The 19,637-nt window shown below is 31.9% G+C and overlaps 5 protein-coding genes across 5 annotated transcripts; 2 read left to right on the forward strand and 3 right to left on the reverse strand.

Moving 5' to 3' along the window:
- The first annotated feature begins 2,269 nt into the window (after positions 1–2,269).
- Positions 2,270–5,213, forward strand: LOC114185501 (ethylene-responsive transcription factor ERF113). The gene is made up of 2 exons (XM_028073254.1): positions 2,270–2,610; positions 4,129–5,213. The coding sequence occupies exons 1-2, from the start codon at positions 2,460–2,462 to the stop codon at positions 4,719–4,721; spliced, it is 744 nt and encodes a 247-aa protein (XP_027929055.1). The 5' UTR covers positions 2,270–2,459; the 3' UTR covers positions 4,722–5,213.
- A 3,738-nt stretch (positions 5,214–8,951) lies between these two features.
- On the reverse strand, positions 8,952–11,854 carry LOC114184302 (N-alpha-acetyltransferase MAK3). The gene is made up of 4 exons (XM_028071597.1): positions 11,637–11,854; positions 11,410–11,530; positions 10,933–10,988; positions 8,952–9,320 (listed from the first exon to the last, which is right to left on the reverse strand). The coding sequence occupies exons 1-4, from the start codon at positions 11,799–11,801 to the stop codon at positions 9,096–9,098; spliced, it is 567 nt and encodes a 188-aa protein (XP_027927398.1). The 5' UTR covers positions 11,802–11,854; the 3' UTR covers positions 8,952–9,095.
- A 916-nt stretch (positions 11,855–12,770) lies between these two features.
- LOC114184303 (60S ribosomal protein L30) lies at positions 12,771–14,602 on the forward strand. The gene is made up of 5 exons (XM_028071598.1): positions 12,771–12,895; positions 13,008–13,113; positions 13,429–13,530; positions 14,198–14,266; positions 14,360–14,602. The coding sequence occupies exons 1-5, from the start codon at positions 12,875–12,877 to the stop codon at positions 14,398–14,400; spliced, it is 339 nt and encodes a 112-aa protein (XP_027927399.1). The 5' UTR covers positions 12,771–12,874; the 3' UTR covers positions 14,401–14,602.
- A 545-nt stretch (positions 14,603–15,147) lies between these two features.
- LOC114184301 lies at positions 15,148–17,108 on the reverse strand. Its single transcript, XM_028071596.1, has one exon. It carries the CDS (start codon positions 16,527–16,529, stop codon positions 15,366–15,368), a length of 1,164 nt encoding a protein of 387 aa, XP_027927397.1. The 5' UTR covers positions 16,530–17,108; the 3' UTR covers positions 15,148–15,365.
- Positions 17,109–17,266: 158 nt separating this feature from the next.
- On the reverse strand, positions 17,267–19,637 carry LOC114184304 (DNA-directed RNA polymerases I and III subunit RPAC2). The gene is made up of 4 exons (XM_028071599.1): positions 19,547–19,637; positions 19,293–19,417; positions 18,179–18,255; positions 17,267–17,628 (listed from the first exon to the last, which is right to left on the reverse strand). The coding sequence occupies exons 2-4, from the start codon at positions 19,391–19,393 to the stop codon at positions 17,513–17,515; spliced, it is 294 nt and encodes a 97-aa protein (XP_027927400.1). The 5' UTR covers positions 19,394–19,417; positions 19,547–19,637; the 3' UTR covers positions 17,267–17,512.

Genomic DNA, 19,637 nt, shown 5'->3' on the forward strand with positions numbered 1-19,637 from the left:
GAAAGGAATTGTATCATGGGACGCTGAAAGAAGATAGTTACATGTGATGAAAGGACCAAAGATCATGCGTGAATGAAAGAGAGAGGAATGAGGACAACATTGTACTTCATGCACGCGGCGTGCAGATTGAAGGTTGCAATTTCGGTGTGTGTGTGTGGTTACTTTGTGAATTAAGTTTTGAGATTGGAACTAAAGATAGGTTTTGGAAATATGGGATATAGACAATTGAAAATAGATAACACTCTGCACTATTTGCAGACAAACCATGAAGATTGCTGTATCAAAAAACATCGTTAATTTATTTAGTGTTCATAAATATCGATTGATATATTGAAGGATCTGTGTCAGTGTCAAGTTTACATCATCCCATATATGGATATGTATATGGTAGATATGACCAAAATATTTGTTATAATCTTTTGATGATAATCATAATCTTTTCCTGTCTATTGTCTTCTTTTTTGTGTAAGTTATGTTCATTGTCCATGTCAACATAACATGCCATGTATCTTATCGTTTAAATGTTTATTAAATTTATATGAACTTAACGCTTTTAAAAATTTAATTGTGGGAAAGAATTAAATGTTTGCTTATACTAATTAAAAGTTATTAATTTTTTTGATAGTAGTTACTTTAACTTTATCTCAGCAATTTTTAATAAATCGAGGTTGCAGTAATTTTACACTAATAATGTATTAAATTTAAATTCAAATTTTGTTACAATTGAATTTATGAAAAAAGATTGTAGCGATAAGTTTGGTCATAATTATTATTCAAATGTTTGAAAAGGTCATGAAGTGTGAGTCTAAGTTAATATTGAGTATAAATCATAAATCAATTATTTTAAAGTTTTTGTTGAGAGTATATCAATTCTTTATATAGTTAAACTTATGTTTATTTGATGTTGTATTATTTCATTGAATCTCCTCTCTTAATAGACTTAAATGGAACAAACTAAGAAATGATTATTTCAAGAAGTTATTTATATATATAATTTAATTATAATTCTATTAATAATTTTAAATGGTTTATTTTATTTATATTAAGTTCCATAAAGTTTATAATAAGGTGAAAATCATAAAAAAAGATGTTGAAAGTTTTTGGAAGTCATTTTTGAATAAAATATTTTAAGAAAAATATAAGAAACTAATTATAAATTTCAAATTTTTAGATGTTTAACAACTTGTTTGAAAAAATGTTTTAAATTTAGCCTCATCCCAATTTTTCTAAGAAAAGTAGATAAGACTTATCCCATCTTTGTTGGAATAGCTGAAAATTTTCCATTTTAGTTTTTAAAAGAACATATATTATACTAAATTCCATGAGGTTTTGGAATATCAACTATAAAAGTTTATCAAAACAATTTTCTTAAATAAAAACTAGGTTTTACGCCTTCAAAATGCAGAAACTTACAAATTTTTCTATGCAACTTTTTTTTTCCTTCGAAGAAATTTTTATTAAATTGTTTTAGCTTTGTACACATATATTTTAAACATATAAAAAATATTTTTATTTCCCTATCCAAAAAGTTAACTATTTAAAAATAATTTTGAATAAATACAAAAAAGAAAGGATTATTAGTTCTAAAATCTATTACCACAATAACCAATTAATACTAATTATTTCATAACTATGAAAATCGTACAGAAAAACCATCCTCAAATATTGATCCTACAAATTAATAAAGGTGTTGAAAATCCGATTTACTAAAAGGAAGAAAATCGAAGAAGAAGAAGAAGAGATGTGTCTTTGTTTTAGCCACTTATAATCGTGTCACTGTCATTATTCTTTAAATGGTATGAAGCCACTTGTTCAAAACACAATTGGTGTAGAAGAATATGGCAATAGATATGGATTTGGTCTACCAAGAACTCAAAACTCAGACATGTAAAAAATAATGTCATTTAACCAGTTACCACCACAAACATCCTGAAAAAAAAAAAAATTATTATATATTTTTTTAATTATTATAGGTAACATCAATTGTTATATAACTGAGATCAAATGAACTAAATCACAATCAAATTGTAGTGTTTAGATTTATATTAAATTAAAGAGTTGCATCTAAATTAAAAGTTAAATAAAAAAATTATACCTTAATTAGAAAGTATAGTATAGTTTTTGGTCTAGAGATAAACGCTAGATGTTAGCATTAATATTATAATAACATAACGTGTGTTAGAAAACACTTTAGATAAAAATTGAAATGAGAGTGAATGATTAACTATGGAAAAAAAGAAATATATATTTAAGTATAAGAGGGTTATTATATAGCAGCATTGACATGAGCAGAAGAAGATCACATCTAAGAACATAAAAGAGCATAGAGAAGCAACCTAAAAGTGGATCCAAGGAGGCATGGAAAACTACCACTATCTTCAGAAACATCAAAGGAGGAAGAGAAAGAGGACACAGTACAAGAATTCGATGCTTATGCGACTTGGTCTTCAGAAACTGACATGTCTGCAATGGTTTCAGCTCTTTCTCAAGTTATGGGAACTTCAAATCGGAACCCTCCTATGTCACAATCAACCTCTTTTCCTTTCTCAAACTTCGACACCAAAGATCAACCTCAACCTCAACCTCAACCTCAACCTTCTTCAGATAAAGGTTTGCTACCTTTCTTATCTTCTTTCAATTCATCATTTTTCTGTGTCTTTAAATTCCGATGAATGGAAATGGTGCATATGCAGAATGAATCTGTTTTCAGTCAAAAAACCAAAGTAAAAGTAGAATCCATTTGTTTTGGTGTATTCTGATCTATTGTTGTTAAATTCAAATAAGTATAACTTTATACAACGATCTGTGATCTGATCTCTCGTGTATTTTGAAAAAAACAGGTTAGTTTTTCATGAAAGAATGTCAGTTTTATTTATTTTGATGGAAATATTGAAAACCTCATTTAAATAAATAAATAAATAAAACTAAAACAGCACACAATGAGAAAAATGGAAACTGGGAATGACAATGTTAGCATAAGTGGCATGTGGACAACTTAGTAAACACAGGAATTCAATGCATGCGTGTGTCTTCTATCAAGTTGTCGTGGTTTTTCTTCTTTCTTCTTATCTCATCTTTGACCAATGCCCAAAACCACACATCAACAAAGAACTAAACATACGAACTTCTTCACGTAACAGAATAAAATACATATCATACTTCTGTTCCCAACATTCATACGTCACACATATATATTGCATGCATAATTCTTAGAACTTTTTAAAACTTTATAACAATAATTTTTAATTTGAATTTCGTTTTAAATTATGATATCAAATTACAAATACTTTAATATTGAATATCTGCAGAGTTTGACAAGTTTTATGCAGTGGGGAACATAAAATCTACACCTACCTTACCTACCTTAACATTGTTACATCGGTATTTGCATTAACCATTTGATATGGTCTCTTTTTTTTTTTTTAAGTTAAGACAGAAGCACTTTCATTCTTTTATAATCAATTACATTATTATAAGACATTGTGTTTCGAAATGGTTCCACCACATTTATAATTTGCACGTTCTGTTTCCAGATTCAGCCTTGTAGAAATAAATAGCAACTAAATAAATTTGAAACTCCCTTTTTTGGTCTACAATGCCTCTTTATAGGGTTTTAACCTAAAGTCTATATCTTCTCACCACTAACTTATTCTTAATAGGTTAGGTTAGGTTAAGTCTGAGCTTCTTCTTACCATGATATAAGAACTTAAATTTATTTTATACAACAAAATGTCTTAATATATCTTCTCCTTATAATTCTCAAGATGTTGATTAGTTTGCTTGTTATCATTTTTTTTCCTGAAAGAGAAAATATCTTTTAAATAAAATAAATATATTCCAACCTTCTTTAACCTACTTTTTTTCTTAATAAATAAACTTTATAAACTTCTATTCATTTTAGATAAATTTAACCAAGTTATGAGAAGATACAATATCAATAAAAGATGAATTCAACATATACAACATTATCTCTATGTAAAAATTTTAAGACAATAAATTTATGAGTCTTTGTTCTTGAATAATGTTTAATTTTCTAATTTTTATTCAATATAGGACTTAGATTCACATTTGAATTCTAGTCTTTGAAACATTGAATCTGTGATTAATTTGTGTGTGTTGGTAATGAAGGAGTGACAAAGAAGGCACACTACAGAGGAGTGAGACAGAGACCATGGGGGAAATGGGCAGCAGAAATCCGTGACCCAAAAAAAGCAGCAAGAGTGTGGTTAGGAACCTTCGAAACCGCAGAAGATGCAGCACTTGCATATGACAGAGCAGCACTCAAGTTCAAAGGCACAAAAGCAAAGCTTAATTTCCCCGAAAGAGTTCATCACAATGTTTCTTTTATGCACCAAAACCATGAATCTTCATCAAACACAAACACTTTTCCCTCCCATGCAACTTCCAACGCTGTTTCTTCTGCTCATGATGTTGCTGCTCCACCCTCATTTTCCACACACGATCAACATGGCCACCAACTTTTCCCAAACCTGCTTCAATACGCTCAGATTCTTTCAAGCGATGATGCACAGTTTCCTTACTACACATCCCATCTTTTCAACAATCAACAACAACATCAGCAACATCAGCAGCAGCAACAACAAGATCCTTTCAGCTCTCAATTCTCCACCACTTTTTCTTCAACCTCTTCTCAAGCATCCTACTTCTACAACCACCAACAACAATTTGATGAACAGGGACATGGTCATTCAGGCCAGTAGCATGCTTTTGAAAGTCTTGATTAATTTCTATTCACAACATTGCAACATTGCAGTTGCAATATTATAATGATATTTTGATTCACTTTTTTTAATCTATTTTTAACTTATCATTTCAATCATCTTTAGATCATTACATCGTTAAGATATTAAGATGATCGAAGTGATGAATTAAAAGTGAGTCAAAATATCATTATCTTTATCCATCGAGATTAGTTGTCCACAATTTTTCGAAATATCAAGATTTTTGAGATGTATAACCATCGCTTTGGACATCAAAATTTGTAGTTGGAAATTTAAATTTGCATGAGCTTTGATCCAAACATGGCTTCAGAATCTCGACAAAAGCGATTATAAAGCTTCACTAGTAGAATATTTACCTTTGTTAGTGTTGCTGCAGAAAAGAGTGAAGGATTGAGTATCTTTCTTTGAGCTTGCACTTGCACAAGACATGGATCCCACATTTAATTTCAAATTCAATTATGGATAATGCTATCTGTTCCGTGTTGATCACTTTTTTTTTTTTGGAAAGTTTTTAGTGATTTGCTTTAATCGATCAAAGTGAGACAAAAATAATTATTTAAACAGATCATATTTTACTTATTTTTTTCAGATTTTTCTCCGATTATTCACCAATCAGGAAGACGTTAGGTGAACACTTTTTTATGTATTGAAATTTAGCTTTATATTTATCGATTGATAGATACTCATATTTTTGTTAAGATAAACGACTCGTTTAAGCAATCATTCCTATCAAATTCAATGACTCAAGTATCTCCCAACCAAAGACAAAACATTAGCAACCGTCAAGAGAAAAAAAAATCTAAGAAGAAAAAGGGTCGTGGCTTAATGTCAAAATTCTTCTTCAATTTGTCCCATTTTCTTCCTTTCTTCAACCACATATATTCTTAGCCTAAAATCTTTGAACTTCTGAAGTGAAGTGTGACTAAGAAAGTACTTATTAGTAAGTAATTACATGCATGGTGTAAGATACAAATTTAAGAATTTTTAATAAGGTGAAGATTGTTTAGAGGTAAATTTGTTTTATTTTTAGTCATTACATTTGTAAAACATGTCAACATATCTTTATTGACAGGATAATACCAAAATCGTCGTCATTATTATCAAAGAGATATAATTCTAGTTTGAAAAAAAAAACAATTTCAACGACAACTTTTGAAGCGTCCTGAAATACTATAACATTGACGACGGTAATTTAAACCATCGTTATTATAAGTTACTTTTAACGACGACGTTAACAATGACGATTTTGAAGTCGTCTTTATAGAATTTCAATAGCCGTGTTAATAGGAGTTGTTATAGTGTTATTTATTTATATATATAATACAGTTATTCATCTTTCCGTAAATTAACCTTATTTTTTATAATGAAAGATCTGTAATATAAAAAAATGAAAGAGAAAGAAAAAGTGTAAAAAGTTTGGGTTGGCGTTGAACATAAGTCTGCAAATAGCAATAGTATATTATGAAGTTTGGGTTAGACGGAAGTGGCGATGTTTGGCGAAGTTAAAGAAAAGAGAAAGGGAAAAAAAAGTGAAATGAATGATTTTGATTGAAGAAGCTTTTTGACCTGTTCATTCTGCATGCGATGAGAAGTACAGAAGAGGAAATTGAAATAGATTAAATTTGGGGAAAACAAATGATGTCCCATGAGCCATGCTTCCTATAGAAAGTTCGATGATTATTGCTTTACTTTAAGTATTTGGATGTCTGACGTGTCACCTACCAATTATTATCACCATAAGTAAGAAAAATATGTATATGCCATTATGTAACGAGTATAAAATGAATATCGTAAATAGATAACTGTAAATAACGGGTATGAGTATTTTTTAAATCCACATCTTAATAGGTGGGTATATATATATATATATATATATATATATATATATATATATATATATATATATATATATATATATATATATATATATATATATATATATATATATATATATATATATTATAGTATTCGTACTTATAGATACTCATATCTGTTATATTACAATTTAAATAAAAAATTAAAAAAATACGACTAAAACATTAACACATTAATCTTAAATTTTATCAATTGGTTTTAAAAATTTTCTATTTTTTTGCAAACTGTCATTCAACAATATTTAAATAGATTATTTCTACTTTGTTTGAAACTTATAAATGTTAAGCATTGTATTTTTATTTCAATTTATGGTTGAAATATATTGTTAAATATTAAAATTTTCTTTTGTAAATAACCGCGGGTACCGTGAATATCCATCCATATTAAAAAAAATATGTTGATACTTACATAATGGATACTTGCATAGATATGGATATAAGACATATATTTATTCAACAAATAGGCTACAAAGGAGCTATTACCCATACTGTACTCGCCCGGACATCCCTAATTACCACTTTATTATTCTCTCCAACAATAATTCATTATCATCAAAATCTATAAATGTTTTATATCCCCATGTGTGCTAAAATTGATTACTTTAATCTTCATTTATTATTAGTTGAAAATGTTTTTCTACTATATTATAATATAGTGTATTGAATGTTGACCTAGATAACTAATTTTTCTTGGTAATTTTACTGCTTTATGCTATATAAAATATTTTTAATTAGATTTTTTATTTATAAAACTTGAATACATTTTTACTAAGAAAACATTATATAATGTTCTCTAATCATATTTAACAAGATGCGAGTTATTAATATAAAATTATGATTATAGAATAATACTACAATATTATAAATTATTTATTTATTTTGTTCAAAATTCTGATTAGATAACTTAACCCTTAAAATCTACTCTCTTTTTCATAAACTTATAAAGTATAATTATTTATTTTCGATAATAGAGTGTATAATATATATATATATATATATATATATATATATATATATATATGTGTGTGTGTGTGTGTGTGTGTGTTTTTTTTTATTTTAAATGTGTTAATATGATATTGATAGAGTTAATTGACACATTTAATATATTATTATATTATTTTGAAAGACTCTTAAATGATGCAAAATTATTTAGCATATCAAAAGAAATCCATTAGTTGATGTTTAAGGAAAATGAGGATTTGCATTTGAAACCTTATTTTTATTTCTCTTGTTAAAATTAATCGACACATTTAAAATATTATTTGTTTTGATATTCAAAAAGTTGAAAGAAAAAAATAAATTTAAATTATTTTTAATCTCGACTCTTAAATGATATAAAATTATAAAATTATTGAATATATAAAAACAAATCTCTTCGATTAAAAAACAAAAGTTTCAATACCCAAGTCAATGATTAAGAAAAACAATAGTTTCGATACTCTTATAGAACAAGTTTGTGTTTGCAACCTCGATTGTTCCTACACAAATGACATTAATATTCTGATTTTAAATGTGTTAAAGATAATATCAATAGAATCAATTACTACATATAATATTGTTTGGGACCTAGTATTTAATATTAAGGATAATATGAAAAAATAATTATAACTCATTGCAGTTTGTCATGTAATTGATTGGAATTAATAAATATTAGATGATGTAATTTGATATTACTAAGGACTGTTTTAGTAGCACCATTAATATAAAATACACACTTATCCTCATTACTAGACCAGTTACCATTTTCTTATCTTTTCCCATTCCATCATTTTTTAGTTTTGGAAATCGCATAGCACCACGGAATCACTCATAACTTGTCTAAAAAGGAATAAATTCTGAACCAAAAATCTAAGGTACTCGAGTCTCATTAATGGCCGAGTGGGATTATCTGATGTAGATTGTTGTGTGCATACATGAATCATGAACTCTGATACAAAAATGTGTCATGATGAAGAGCAATCTAGTTTTTTAGTGTTATGATATTTTAGGTGGTAGTGATTACTGATGGTGGTTTTTAACCATGAGAGTTTGCTGAAACAAAAATGCATGGTGCCCCATTATACAAATACTTACATAATAAACATTTATTCGCAAAAAGTTTTAAAATTCCTATTAATCACTTTTCCGATTTCTAAAGAAGTCGTGACAAGACAGACATTTTAAAAACTAAAGAGAAAGGAAATAATTCCTCTCTGATATACAGGGTACAAAGCCTATGTTTATTCTCCCAATATGTGTTGAACAAGTTCCATTCAAAACTTGAACATGACCTTTCATATCGATAGAAGTCATTGTGCTTTTCATCCCAAAAGAAAAAAACCTGAACATTAATATATCAAAGTACATGATGTTTTTCCTATATAGTCATTTCAAATGAAGGAGTTATACAACAACAAAAAAAATTATACTAGAATTTATATGCATGGTTAATTTTACAAATATATTCCCAAACTGTTTCCTCAAATACAGAACAAAATAATTATTTAAATGGTGTATCACCTTGGTCACTTTGCATGTGGCTCTCATATTTATCTGCCATCAAAGGAAGAGATGGGTGCAACTCTGAGCGGGGAAATAAAAGTTTCAAACGGAAAGCATCAACACCATTCAAATAATAGTGAAAGAGCCGTTTAGCTCTGATAAAGCCAAGGCGACCATACAGTGCCAGTGCTCCTTTATTTGTCACTTCCGCTTCCAATGTAACCTATACATATAATAACAAAGAATGTGAGTTTAACCATTAAGTTTGGCCCTAAGGTCAAATTCTATACAACTTAGGCTTAAGCTACTACGAATACAGATGTATGATATTCAATATAACTCTGGCTATACTGTTTTTCCACTACATGATAAGAATCAAAATCTATAATGGCAGTAGGATTAGTTTCTTCAAAATGAATTTATCTCTTAACAAGCTGTCAGCATACAACAAGGAAAAACATGAAAAAATTTAAGCACAAGGCTAATAGAAGAATGAGGGGAAAAAAATATATCATTCCAAAGGGTGCTTTTAACAAACAAAATGAAAGAGACAAAAACAGAACTGATGTTTTAGAGGAAAACCGAAAAGATGCACGTGTATTATCACAATCCTAGTTTAATTATAGAAAATGGAGAATCAAGAAATGCAGGGACATATCCATAACATGGACGTGTTCTCATTGCTATTCAACTTTAGAAACTGAAGGTTAAACAAACATCTTTCCATTTGTATATAGGAGAAAGTAAAGTTGAATATTTGGTACTCAATCTTTCTCTCTGACTAAATACTCAAACATATTAAATCAGCACACAGTTTTAGTGTTGTATTTGAGCATTATACTAGTATTTAAAGAGGTGCATGCCTGCATGAATAAACTGCAATATGATAAAAGATTTTGATATTTTTATATGCAACCAATTTATTGGCATGTCCTGCACTAATATTACAACGCTAATGATACATTGATTTTCTTTTTTCTAGTAAAACAACAACAAAGTCAGCCAAATTATACAATAACTCACCCTAAAAATCTTGGTTCCAATTTCAATTTCCTAACAATTTTTTCTACATTTTCTCTATTTGTAATAATATATCATAGTGAAACTTACTGATAAAAGACATGAAACCATAGGCTGGCTGTAAGATGATGAACCATTGGAATGCACATACGGAAGGAAATGAAGAAATGGAAAAATGGACCTTTCGGTGTTTATGAGAAGACGAGAAAAGGGGGCCAGGATGAAATTTGAAGGAAGATAAGTAGTGAAGAATTTGATTGGAAAAGTGAAGTGTTTAACAGAAGACAGGGACAGATGACAAAGGAGACTGAGAGGAAAAAAATGGTGAATAATATGAAAAATAATGAGAGAACTCATTTAGGGAATAGGCCAGGACATGAGAGGGTATGAGTACATTGGGTAGTAAAGGTGACTTTGGCCTGCGGAGGAGAGTGCACGATCCTATAGCATTTTGAGGCTGTATTTTCATTCCTTTAAGCTGAATTCTATCCAGAATTTAGTTTCTATATTCATAAGATTAAAGGTAAAAAAATTAAAATAAAATGAATAAAAGTGTGATAAACAATGAAAGGAAAAAACTAATTCTCTGCTTCCCAGGTAAAGGAATAAAATAAGTGTGAATCATATTTGGGAGTTCACCATTTTCATCCCATCTACATGATAATCATTTTTGGACCAGAACACCAAAACATTAACTGAGATGCAATCATCATACAAATGCACATGAAGTGTATAATAAACGCATAACCGTCATTCCCAAATCATCCAGTGTACTTCTATTGTTTACACATGGTAACATTAATACACACATATACCTCTTCACAACCTGATTCCATCATCACCTTGATAGACCTAGTAACAAGCTCTGTAGCTGCAGAAAAATTAAGCAAAAACGAAAAACCCAAACATTAGCATTTAGTAACATCACAACACTTAACACTATAACAATATCCAATAATAACATCACAAAAACACTTAACATTATAACAATATCCAATAATAACATCACAAAACAGGAAATTAACACAAAAAAATCAACCACTGAACAAATTGGACACGTGTATTAAACTCATAAATTCGTTATCCTAGATTGAGAAGTGCTTTTTGGAAGAAATCATAAAAAAATTATTCTTAGTACCTATTTTCGACTAAACGTGGCCAAGGTCCTAGTATCTTCATATTATGAATTTTCCATTAAAAGAAATAAGAAAAATCACGTCAAAATTTAATATTTTTCACTTCTTTCACAGATAAATTAAAGAAAAAAAAAGACAACATAGAATAAGAACTACCAATGCCTCTTCCTCTATAAGGTTTGATGACAACCAGCATGGCAATGTAGCCTCTGAAAGTGTTGCGGTGTTCCCCCATCTTACATACCACCGTGCCCACGCATTTACCCTTGTGGAACGCCTAAAACCAAGCACATGCAGAAAGCAAATCAACATAAGGAAAACCCACAAGTTTTACAGCAATTGAATTAACGAAAATTGAAAAAAAAAATGAGAAGTTGAGAAACCAGGAAAGAAAGCTGAGGCCATAGATAGACGAAGTAACGGTACGTGAAGATGGAGTAAGGTTCGCTGAGCTCTTGATCCACCAGGTTCATTATCAGAGGAAGGTGATGCTCGCCGCCATAGCTAACGTATTCAATCTCCGAAGCCTCGAATTCCACGTTCTCCATTTCTTCTTCTTCCGCACCTTTCTGCCGCCGTTTCTTGCACAGCACAAAGGATCTAAAATGGCCAAGATATATGGGCCTTGAGTTTTTCCATTTCGGCACTTATTCTATTGATGTTGCCACCTCCTTTTTTCTCTTCTCACACCCCACTTCCATAGCCTTGTAAAAACTTAACTCAGCAAAACTGAAATTCAGCAATTTTTCTACTTTTTATGTCCTATTTTTTTATTTATTCATGTATAAGGAGAATATAATGTTTTTTATCAATACTTTGCTTTCTACTCGTCAATGATATGATTTTTGGGGACGTATTATGTGAGAATCGATTTTGATATTGAAATGAAACCTCTAAATTTGATTTATATAATCTCATAAAAATATATTATAAATTAATTTAAGTCACACAATTATTTGAAAAGTCATACAGATTTTTTTTAAATCATATTACATATTTTAATTACATAATAATTTTAAAGATTTTTTTCGTCCATTTTTTCACATGTGAGGGTTATATACTTAACTTCGTGATATCTTAAAGAGTATCAAAGTTTAACTTGTTTAGGTAGTCTCAAAACATTATATTTGAAAATTCATCTAATCTGTAATTTTTTATTTCATTTTCATCCTTCATATCTTTTCAACTTTTCACAGCCATGTTTACACTTTTCCAAGTTGCTTTTTACTCGAAAAAAATAAATAACAATCAAAGTGCAGGCTATTTATAATAAATAAAAAAAAATCAAAGAGCATCAATATTTATAAATTATAATTTAAAAAAAACAGAAATATTTTTTTAATGCTAAATTGGTGACAACTTAAAATATTCCAATTTTGTTCATAGTAATGTTATTATTAGTGAAAGGAGTATGAAAAACTTCTATCAAAACAGATCCAATAATATATGGGCCTCGTTGACGACAAATTGGTGAGGCCCATTATTCCTAATTAACAAAAGGCCCAATCCAATGGAGGATGAATAAGTACACTATATCAAACCCTAGTTACCAGACCTCGCAGCTTCTCAGTCGCCGTTTCCTCCGTTTAGGGATTCTGCTTCCTTTCTCCATACTGCAACAATGGTTGCCGCCAAGAAGACCGTGAGCTCTCTTTCCTTCTCTGCAATTAACGTTCTTGATCTGTTCTTAGTTTTCAATTCCAAGTCGATTTTAATGGAACTATGTTATGTTGTTTCCAATTCGCAAAATGCAGAAGAAGACCCATGAGAGCATCAACAACAGGCTCGCTCTTGTGATGAAGAGTGGCAAGTACACCCTTGGTTACAAGACCGTTCTCAAGTCGCTCAGGAGCTCCAAAGGTGTCCCTTTTGCACACTTTTGTCATTCTAAGTTTTCGTTTTTGGCAATTTCTTTATTTATTTTTTCATACCATTACGTGTAACCTCAGTGTTAATGGAAGTGTCAATTAAGTTTTATGATCTTATTTCAAAATAGGTGGCTGTGTGCTTCTGTTTTAAAAATCTTGTCTGTTAATTTAATTATTTGACAGATTCGATGGTCTCTTCTCTGTTAATTTGGTGTTTTGTTTTACGTAGTGTTGATTATGTCTTTTTGTTGATGTTTTGGTGGTACGTTTATTAAACGATAACTAAATGTTGTTGAATTCGTTTCAGGAAAACTGATTATCATTGCCAACAACTGCCCTCCTTTGAGGAAGTCAGAGATAGAATACTATGCTATGTTAGCAAAGGTTGGAGTCCATCACTACAATGGGAGTAAGTTCTCAATCTAATATCCCCTTTGTGTTGGCATGATTCAGTGATAGGTGGAAAATTACAAGTTTCTGTTTTATGTTAGTTTAGGTAATCTATTCTTCCAGAACTATTTTTATTTCAATGGGTTTAGAATCTTATTGTATTTAATTTATGGTATTGTTTTTATGGTCAACTGACTATTGAATGTGATTTTTATTATGTATTTGTGTGCTATTTTTCATCTATTATTTTCTTCAGAGTTCAAGTTAGCATTTGGCAGCATTCTAAATGTCTGTTGTAATTTCTATGTTATAGAGGAATAAACATTGAGTACGAGCCATGGATATTCTTGCATTATAAACTGAGCAGTGGTTTCATTATAGTAGGTTTTTAGCCATCTAACTCTTAATTTTCTTCAATAATATGCATTCCATTTGGTTTTATATTGCATTATAACCAAAATAGTGGTTTCATTGTAGTAGGATAGGATTTTAACCATCTAACTATTAATTCTCTTCAATAATATGCATTCAATTTTGTTTTGTAGTAGTTCTTGTTTTATTTGTTGATGCATTCGATGAGTTTTTAGCAGTTCCATGTTATGGTATTTGGTAGAAAATGTCTTGTGACGCTTTTCAGGATTCGGTGTGGATCTTTCTCATTAACAAAAAATATTTTTGTTTTATAGACAATGTTGATTTGGGAACTGCATGCGGCAAATATTACAGAGTGTGCTGTCTCAGCATTATTGATCCTGGTATGGGATGCCATCTTTCTTATTTTAATCATATATTAGAAACTGATCTTGATGTTTTCTTTTTCTAATACTGTTTTGTTATGGTTTATTCAGGTGATTCTGATATCATCAAGACACTCCCTGGGGAACAATAAAGTAGTATTGGAGTTGCATGCTTTTATTTTCTGTTGTTAGTTCATTAAGACATTGCTGAAAGAGTATCTGATTCAGTTGTAGACTTCTGATGTAAGGTGCATGGTTTTTGGGTATTCTATCTGAGCATCAAGTAATTTTGAGTTTTCATCATGTTTCATTGTGTTAATTTTTATAAAGATAATATAATTTTATTTTCGTCATTATTGCTTCAAAAGTCATCCGCTGTTATTATTGTTCGTTTTTGGATTTTCATGCCAACTCTCCCATATGAATAAGAACTTCAAATCGGTCTAGTTGGATTTTATTATGAAACAATTCAGAATGTATCTCAAGGTAGCCTGGGCTATTTTTTTATGGATTTCTTGTAAAAAAACTCTTTGGGGTTATTTTAACGAAGTTAAATTCAACCCATGTGCTTCTTGAAAAAACTACTTTGGGGTTATTTTATCGAAGTTAAACAAGTAGATTCTAAGGAGACGAATGTAGTGGTGATAGAAAAAGGGATTTCGTAGATTTGAAGTAACCAGAGAAATTCAGTTTTTTGTACCTGTTAATATGTAAAGCCGTACAAGGCTCACAAGGAAATAGACAATGGCAATTTCCTAAGATGGTACAGTGCATGTTAATTATCAATTGTAAAATCAATCGTAAAGTGCATATTTACCATGCAAGCGGAATATTGACTTAACAATAATGCTGTTCTCATGGAAAAAGAAATGTAACGACATTAATGAAGTTTTCAGAGATAGAGAATTGAAAAAAAATAAAGGGATTTGGTATTGGGTGATCATGTGTACTTTCAAATCTTGTTAGATTTACATTTGATTTTATCTGTGGAGAAAAAACAATAACAACAATTTTGTTATACACAAAACGTGGGGTTGAATTGAAGAACAGACATAAGAAAGTGTTTGGAAAAATGAAATTTGAAAAGTGCAATGAGGCAATTAAGAAGAGGTGAGAGTCAATTGACCTTGGTCATCTTCCTGACAAGGCGAGCCATTTGGTACTTCCAAAAGAAAAAATAAACGCAGCCCAAACCAATAAGCACGAAGATCCAAACACTCTCGTCTTCACCCTTGGATCGCAACTCAGCAATCCCAAAACTCTCTCTTCCCGAATCCCCCATCTTCCCTTCATCCACGTGTCCGTACAACACATACACCCTGTCTTTATGTCCCACCACCACCGACGTCGGAAACCGCCGCACATTCACCTCCACCTTGTCGAACACCGCTCCCTCCGACCAACTATCCATGCTCTTCAACAACCACAGCTTCTTCATCGGTGCCACCACTGCCGCCACCCCGTCACTCCTCACCGCGATGTCTTCAGCGCCCACCAGCTCCTCTTTTACCAACACCTTCCTCGCCGTCCCGTCTTCCGCGTCCACCTTGAAAACCTTCCCGGTGCTCGATTGCACCACTAAGAGGTAACCCTTGTTCACGTAAGCGATTCCGTTCAACCCTAGGTAATCATGACGTGAGCCGTCGTCGTCCGCCGGATTGTTTGTCTCCTCCAAGTACTTCGGCGATCTGGAGAAGATCGAGGCGGAACCGTCGGCGGTGACCTTCCAGATGAAGTTTCCACCGGAGTTGGTGACAAAGGCGTTGCCACTGTAATCGACAGCGACATCGTTGGCGGCGTCGAGGCCTTCGGAGGGGAGGGGACTGAGGAAGAGGCGGCGGCGGGACTGGAGGTCGTAGGCGGCGAGGGCGTTGAACGGAGGGAGGGGAGGGTACGAGTGCACGACGGCGAGGAGGCGGTTGCGCGGGGTATCGACGGCAAGGCCGAGGATGGAGACATCTTCGGGAAGGTCCGTGTCGGAGATGTAGGTTTCGACAATGCCGGAGTCCGAGACGGCGGTTATGACCCGTTGTCGGAGGGACCCGAGGAGGAAGTGCTGCATGATGGGATCCCATGCGAGGGATTCCGGGTAGAGATTCGATGATCGGAAATTGATGACGTGGGCATCTCGAGCGATGATTGGGACTGGACCTGGGCTCTGTAAGAAGAAGATAGTGATTGTGATGATTACGAGGAAGGGTTGTTTGGGTGATGAGATTGGCATTATGATTGGAGAGTGTGACGTGAATATGGTTGTTAGAATCAGAATAAGCTTTGGCATGCAGAAAATAACGGAAACACGACCAAATCAAAAACAAAAACTCCAATTTCTTACTAAGTTGAGCAAATTAGGGGTTGACTATGATTTATGTTTGCAAACTCTGTAACAGGAAAATAGTTCACAAAAAAGGTTAAAATGGAAAATCGTTATCATTATGATACAACTAAACAAATTAATTAAATATAACTTTATTTGACTAAAAATACTCATCCACAACGTTCGTACAAAACAAAATGTCCACCGTTTAACAACTTCCAGAGATACAAATCACTGTGTAAGAAACTGCTGATGGTAGAGTAATGTGTATTGTTGATGATTGGAATACACTATCAACCCCATTTCTCTATGGTTATCCACAGAGTTCTTATATCTCATAACAATCATTTGCTACCTCTTTGAATGTACAAATATACAATAGCAGTGATCATGTTAGATCTAAACCCTTTCTTTTGCTAAATTATGATGTTTCCTACCTTTGAGTAGTATGAATGAATGATAATGAAGAAAGTTTTAGGCATTTGATTCTATTCGCATAATTATGAGCATGTTCTATTCTTAAATTCACTGCTTTACCTTTGTGTATACGAGGTTATGAAACTAAGCATATCTGAAGTAAAATTTTCAAAACTAAGGCTGCCATTTCAGTGTCTGATTGGTTCCCACATCCTATATAGCTTTTCCCTTGACGTGGATATGAACTCAAGTTTTCCAAAAAAAAGGAAAAGCAAACAAGCTAGTTTCAGGAATGAAGTTTGCTTTCTGAAGTATATTCCAAAACTGATTACGAATACTATTTTGGCACATACCTTTTCCTGCTCATCATATTTTAGTGTATCTGTTACATGGGCAAAATAAAAGATTGGCAGATAAGTTCACTACCAACAATTACATACCCAACTATGGAGAACAATGACGCAAAGTAAAATCAACATAAAACAAATTGAAACCATAGCCAGTATACAACTCGGCGTGTCCATTTTATCCTAGCCTTGCTGCTTTTTAAAATCATTGACTGCCTTATCAAAAGTGCTCCTAACATGGCGGCACATAAGCATCAGATCTTGACATGCATCTTTTAATACCTCGGATGCTGGATCTCCTATACAAAGACACATTCAACAGTAAGATACCAATGCGGTGATATTGAATTATATATATAAATTATAAGAGACAAGTTTTACAACACAAAAATACAAGAAATGCTAAACAGATACACCTATGGGCGAAAATACTCATCATGAAAAACGTATTTGTGGATGATCTACTATTGGAATGAAAAGTAATTTGTATAATTTGTATTCTGTTTAGTTTTTTTTTTTTTTTTATGGATGCAGTGCCTAAACCTTGTAATGTGTTCATATTTCAAATTTGAAAAGAAAAACCTTTTACGTTCAAGAGAGAATATAATGCAACGAGACAGATTTTAGTATCACAATTTTTGTGGTGATAATAATTGGCTTAAAAAAGTTCGTCTCCCTTTCACAACTTCGTATCTATCAAAAGCAACAAATGGCACCTCGGCAGAATATACAACGTTGTCTAACAAAATATGAAATGGTAACTAAGTACACAGAACTCTGGTGATTTTAATGCAAAATAAAAAGTAATAGCTGCAGAAACAAATTTGAAAATCAGTCATTGTTACTTACCTGTTGTCTGGACTCTGATATTAACACGATTCTCTGACGGATGAGGAATGCTGTACCCACAAAATGCCACTCTTGGGCTGCAAGACAACATAATACAATCACATTGCCTCATCAGCATATATTGCACTGATAATGACGAGGAAGAAAAGAGAGAAACTTGGGCATAAAAAGAGATCTATGGAAAAGCCAGGTAAATAAAACAGACAATACTTTATATGTGAGGTCTTAAAGTGAAAATCCTTCAAACTACATTTAACAGAAATGTAAATGGATTAATCAGTCATGCCCGCATGAAGACACTAAATCAATATCAATAGGAACTTTTCGACTTAAACTCAGGTGCATGACTACTTTTCAGACCCAAAATTTACTATGGATAAGCAACCGTTTATGGCTTCAGTGTGTGATGCTCTCAAGAGAATTTAGGCAGACATTTCAAAATTCAGTCTCTCATTCCTTGTTCTGTGTAGAATTCAGTGTTTGGGATGAATATCTTATCCTCATCTAGTTGCAACGTTACACCTCGCTAACAAACAAATATTTTTACAATTATAATTTAAAGTAAAAATATTTTTATTTAGTCATTTTTTATTCAAGATAAAAACTTATTACCTCCCTTCCCTATGTTTTACAAATGCTATTTGACTAAATTCTTACTCTGTCGGCCAAAAGCTTTTGCATTTTTGTTTTTTTATTCAATTCCTTACAATTCGCTGCGTTGTGGCATTATTACACACTTCAATTGAGATCATTTTAAACTCTTTTTATCTATTATATTTATTTTTCATGTTAGTTAGTTATTATAAGTATTCTTATTCCTTGTGTTCTAAATTTTGACGGGTGATACTATTATTTGTGTTTACTGTTCTATTCTTCTATATATAATTCGTTTCTAACACAATTTAATTTCTTACCCTAGACACTGATAGTGGGCCACACTACTTAGGCCCATTAGAAGCACTATCAATCTTAAACCTAAATGGCTCAAAGACTCTGTTTGACTAGTCTATCACAGAGAAAAAGAAATTTATAGCTCTTCCCTTCTCTCGTTTCCTTAGTGTATCAGACACAGAAGAACCCTAGAGACATGAATCGGCATAACACTTTGACTTACTCTTGATTTAAGGTGAATCTGACAGTGTTTGCCAAGGTATGATCTTCATCTATGATAGAAAACGTGGACTTACTCGGGTCAGAGACTGAACCGTACTCCATTACTGTCCCTCACAAACAACGAATCTGCAATCGAATCCATTACATATTCTATCATTCTAAGAACAAAAGTTGTATGGAAGAACCACAAGAAATAAACAACAGCTCACAGCTCATAGAAACCAACAAGAAAGAAAAAAAATTCAGAAACAGTACCTCTCCTTCACGCAGTTGAAGACAAAGGCGGAAGGAATTTGGGTTCCGCGACACTTGCAATGCGACTACGAGGGGCTATTGGCTTGTATAT

The sequence above is a fragment of the Vigna unguiculata genome, chromosome 5, assembly GCF_004118075.2.
Source record: "Vigna unguiculata cultivar IT97K-499-35 chromosome 5, ASM411807v1, whole genome shotgun sequence".
Taxonomy (NCBI): domain Eukaryota; kingdom Viridiplantae; phylum Streptophyta; class Magnoliopsida; order Fabales; family Fabaceae; genus Vigna; species Vigna unguiculata.

Excerpts from the sequence above, each read along its gene's own strand:
- LOC114184302 (XM_028071597.1), bottom strand. The coding sequence starts at position 11,801 with ATGGAGAACGTGGAATTCGAGGCTTCGGAGATTGAATACGTTAGCTAT. Across the intron at positions 10,989-11,409 it reads TTATAGAGGAAGAGGCATTG|CTACAGAGCTTGTTACTAGG; the intron begins GTAGTTCTTATT and ends ATTTTTCTGCAG. Across the intron at positions 9,321-10,932 it reads TGGAATCAGGTTGTGAAGAG|GTTACATTGGAAGCGGAAGT; the intron begins GTATATGTGTGT and ends TTATATGTATAG.
- LOC114185501 (XM_028073254.1), top strand. The coding sequence starts at position 2,460 with ATGTCTGCAATGGTTTCAGCTCTTTCTCAAGTTATGGGAACTTCAAAT. Across the intron at positions 2,611-4,128 it reads TCAACCTTCTTCAGATAAAG|GAGTGACAAAGAAGGCACAC; the intron begins GTTTGCTACCTT and ends TTGGTAATGAAG.
- LOC114184304 (XM_028071599.1), bottom strand. The coding sequence starts at position 19,393 with ATGGAGTACGGTTCAGTCTCTGACCCGAGTAAGTCCACGTTTTCTATC. Across the intron at positions 18,256-19,292 it reads AGATTCACCTTAAATCAAGA|CCCAAGAGTGGCATTTTGTG; the intron begins GTAAGTCAAAGT and ends GTTGTCTTGCAG. Across the intron at positions 17,629-18,178 it reads TATCAGAGTCCAGACAACAG|GAGATCCAGCATCCGAGGTA; the intron begins GTAAGTAACAAT and ends GTCTTTGTATAG.
- LOC114184301 (XM_028071596.1), bottom strand. The coding sequence starts at position 16,529 with ATGCCAAAGCTTATTCTGATTCTAACAACCATATTCACGTCACACTCT.
- LOC114184303 (XM_028071598.1), top strand. The coding sequence starts at position 12,875 with ATGGTTGCCGCCAAGAAGACC. Across the intron at positions 13,531-14,197 it reads AGTCCATCACTACAATGGGA|ACAATGTTGATTTGGGAACT; the intron begins GTAAGTTCTCAA and ends TTTGTTTTATAG. Across the intron at positions 14,267-14,359 it reads TCTCAGCATTATTGATCCTG|GTGATTCTGATATCATCAAG; the intron begins GTATGGGATGCC and ends TGGTTTATTCAG.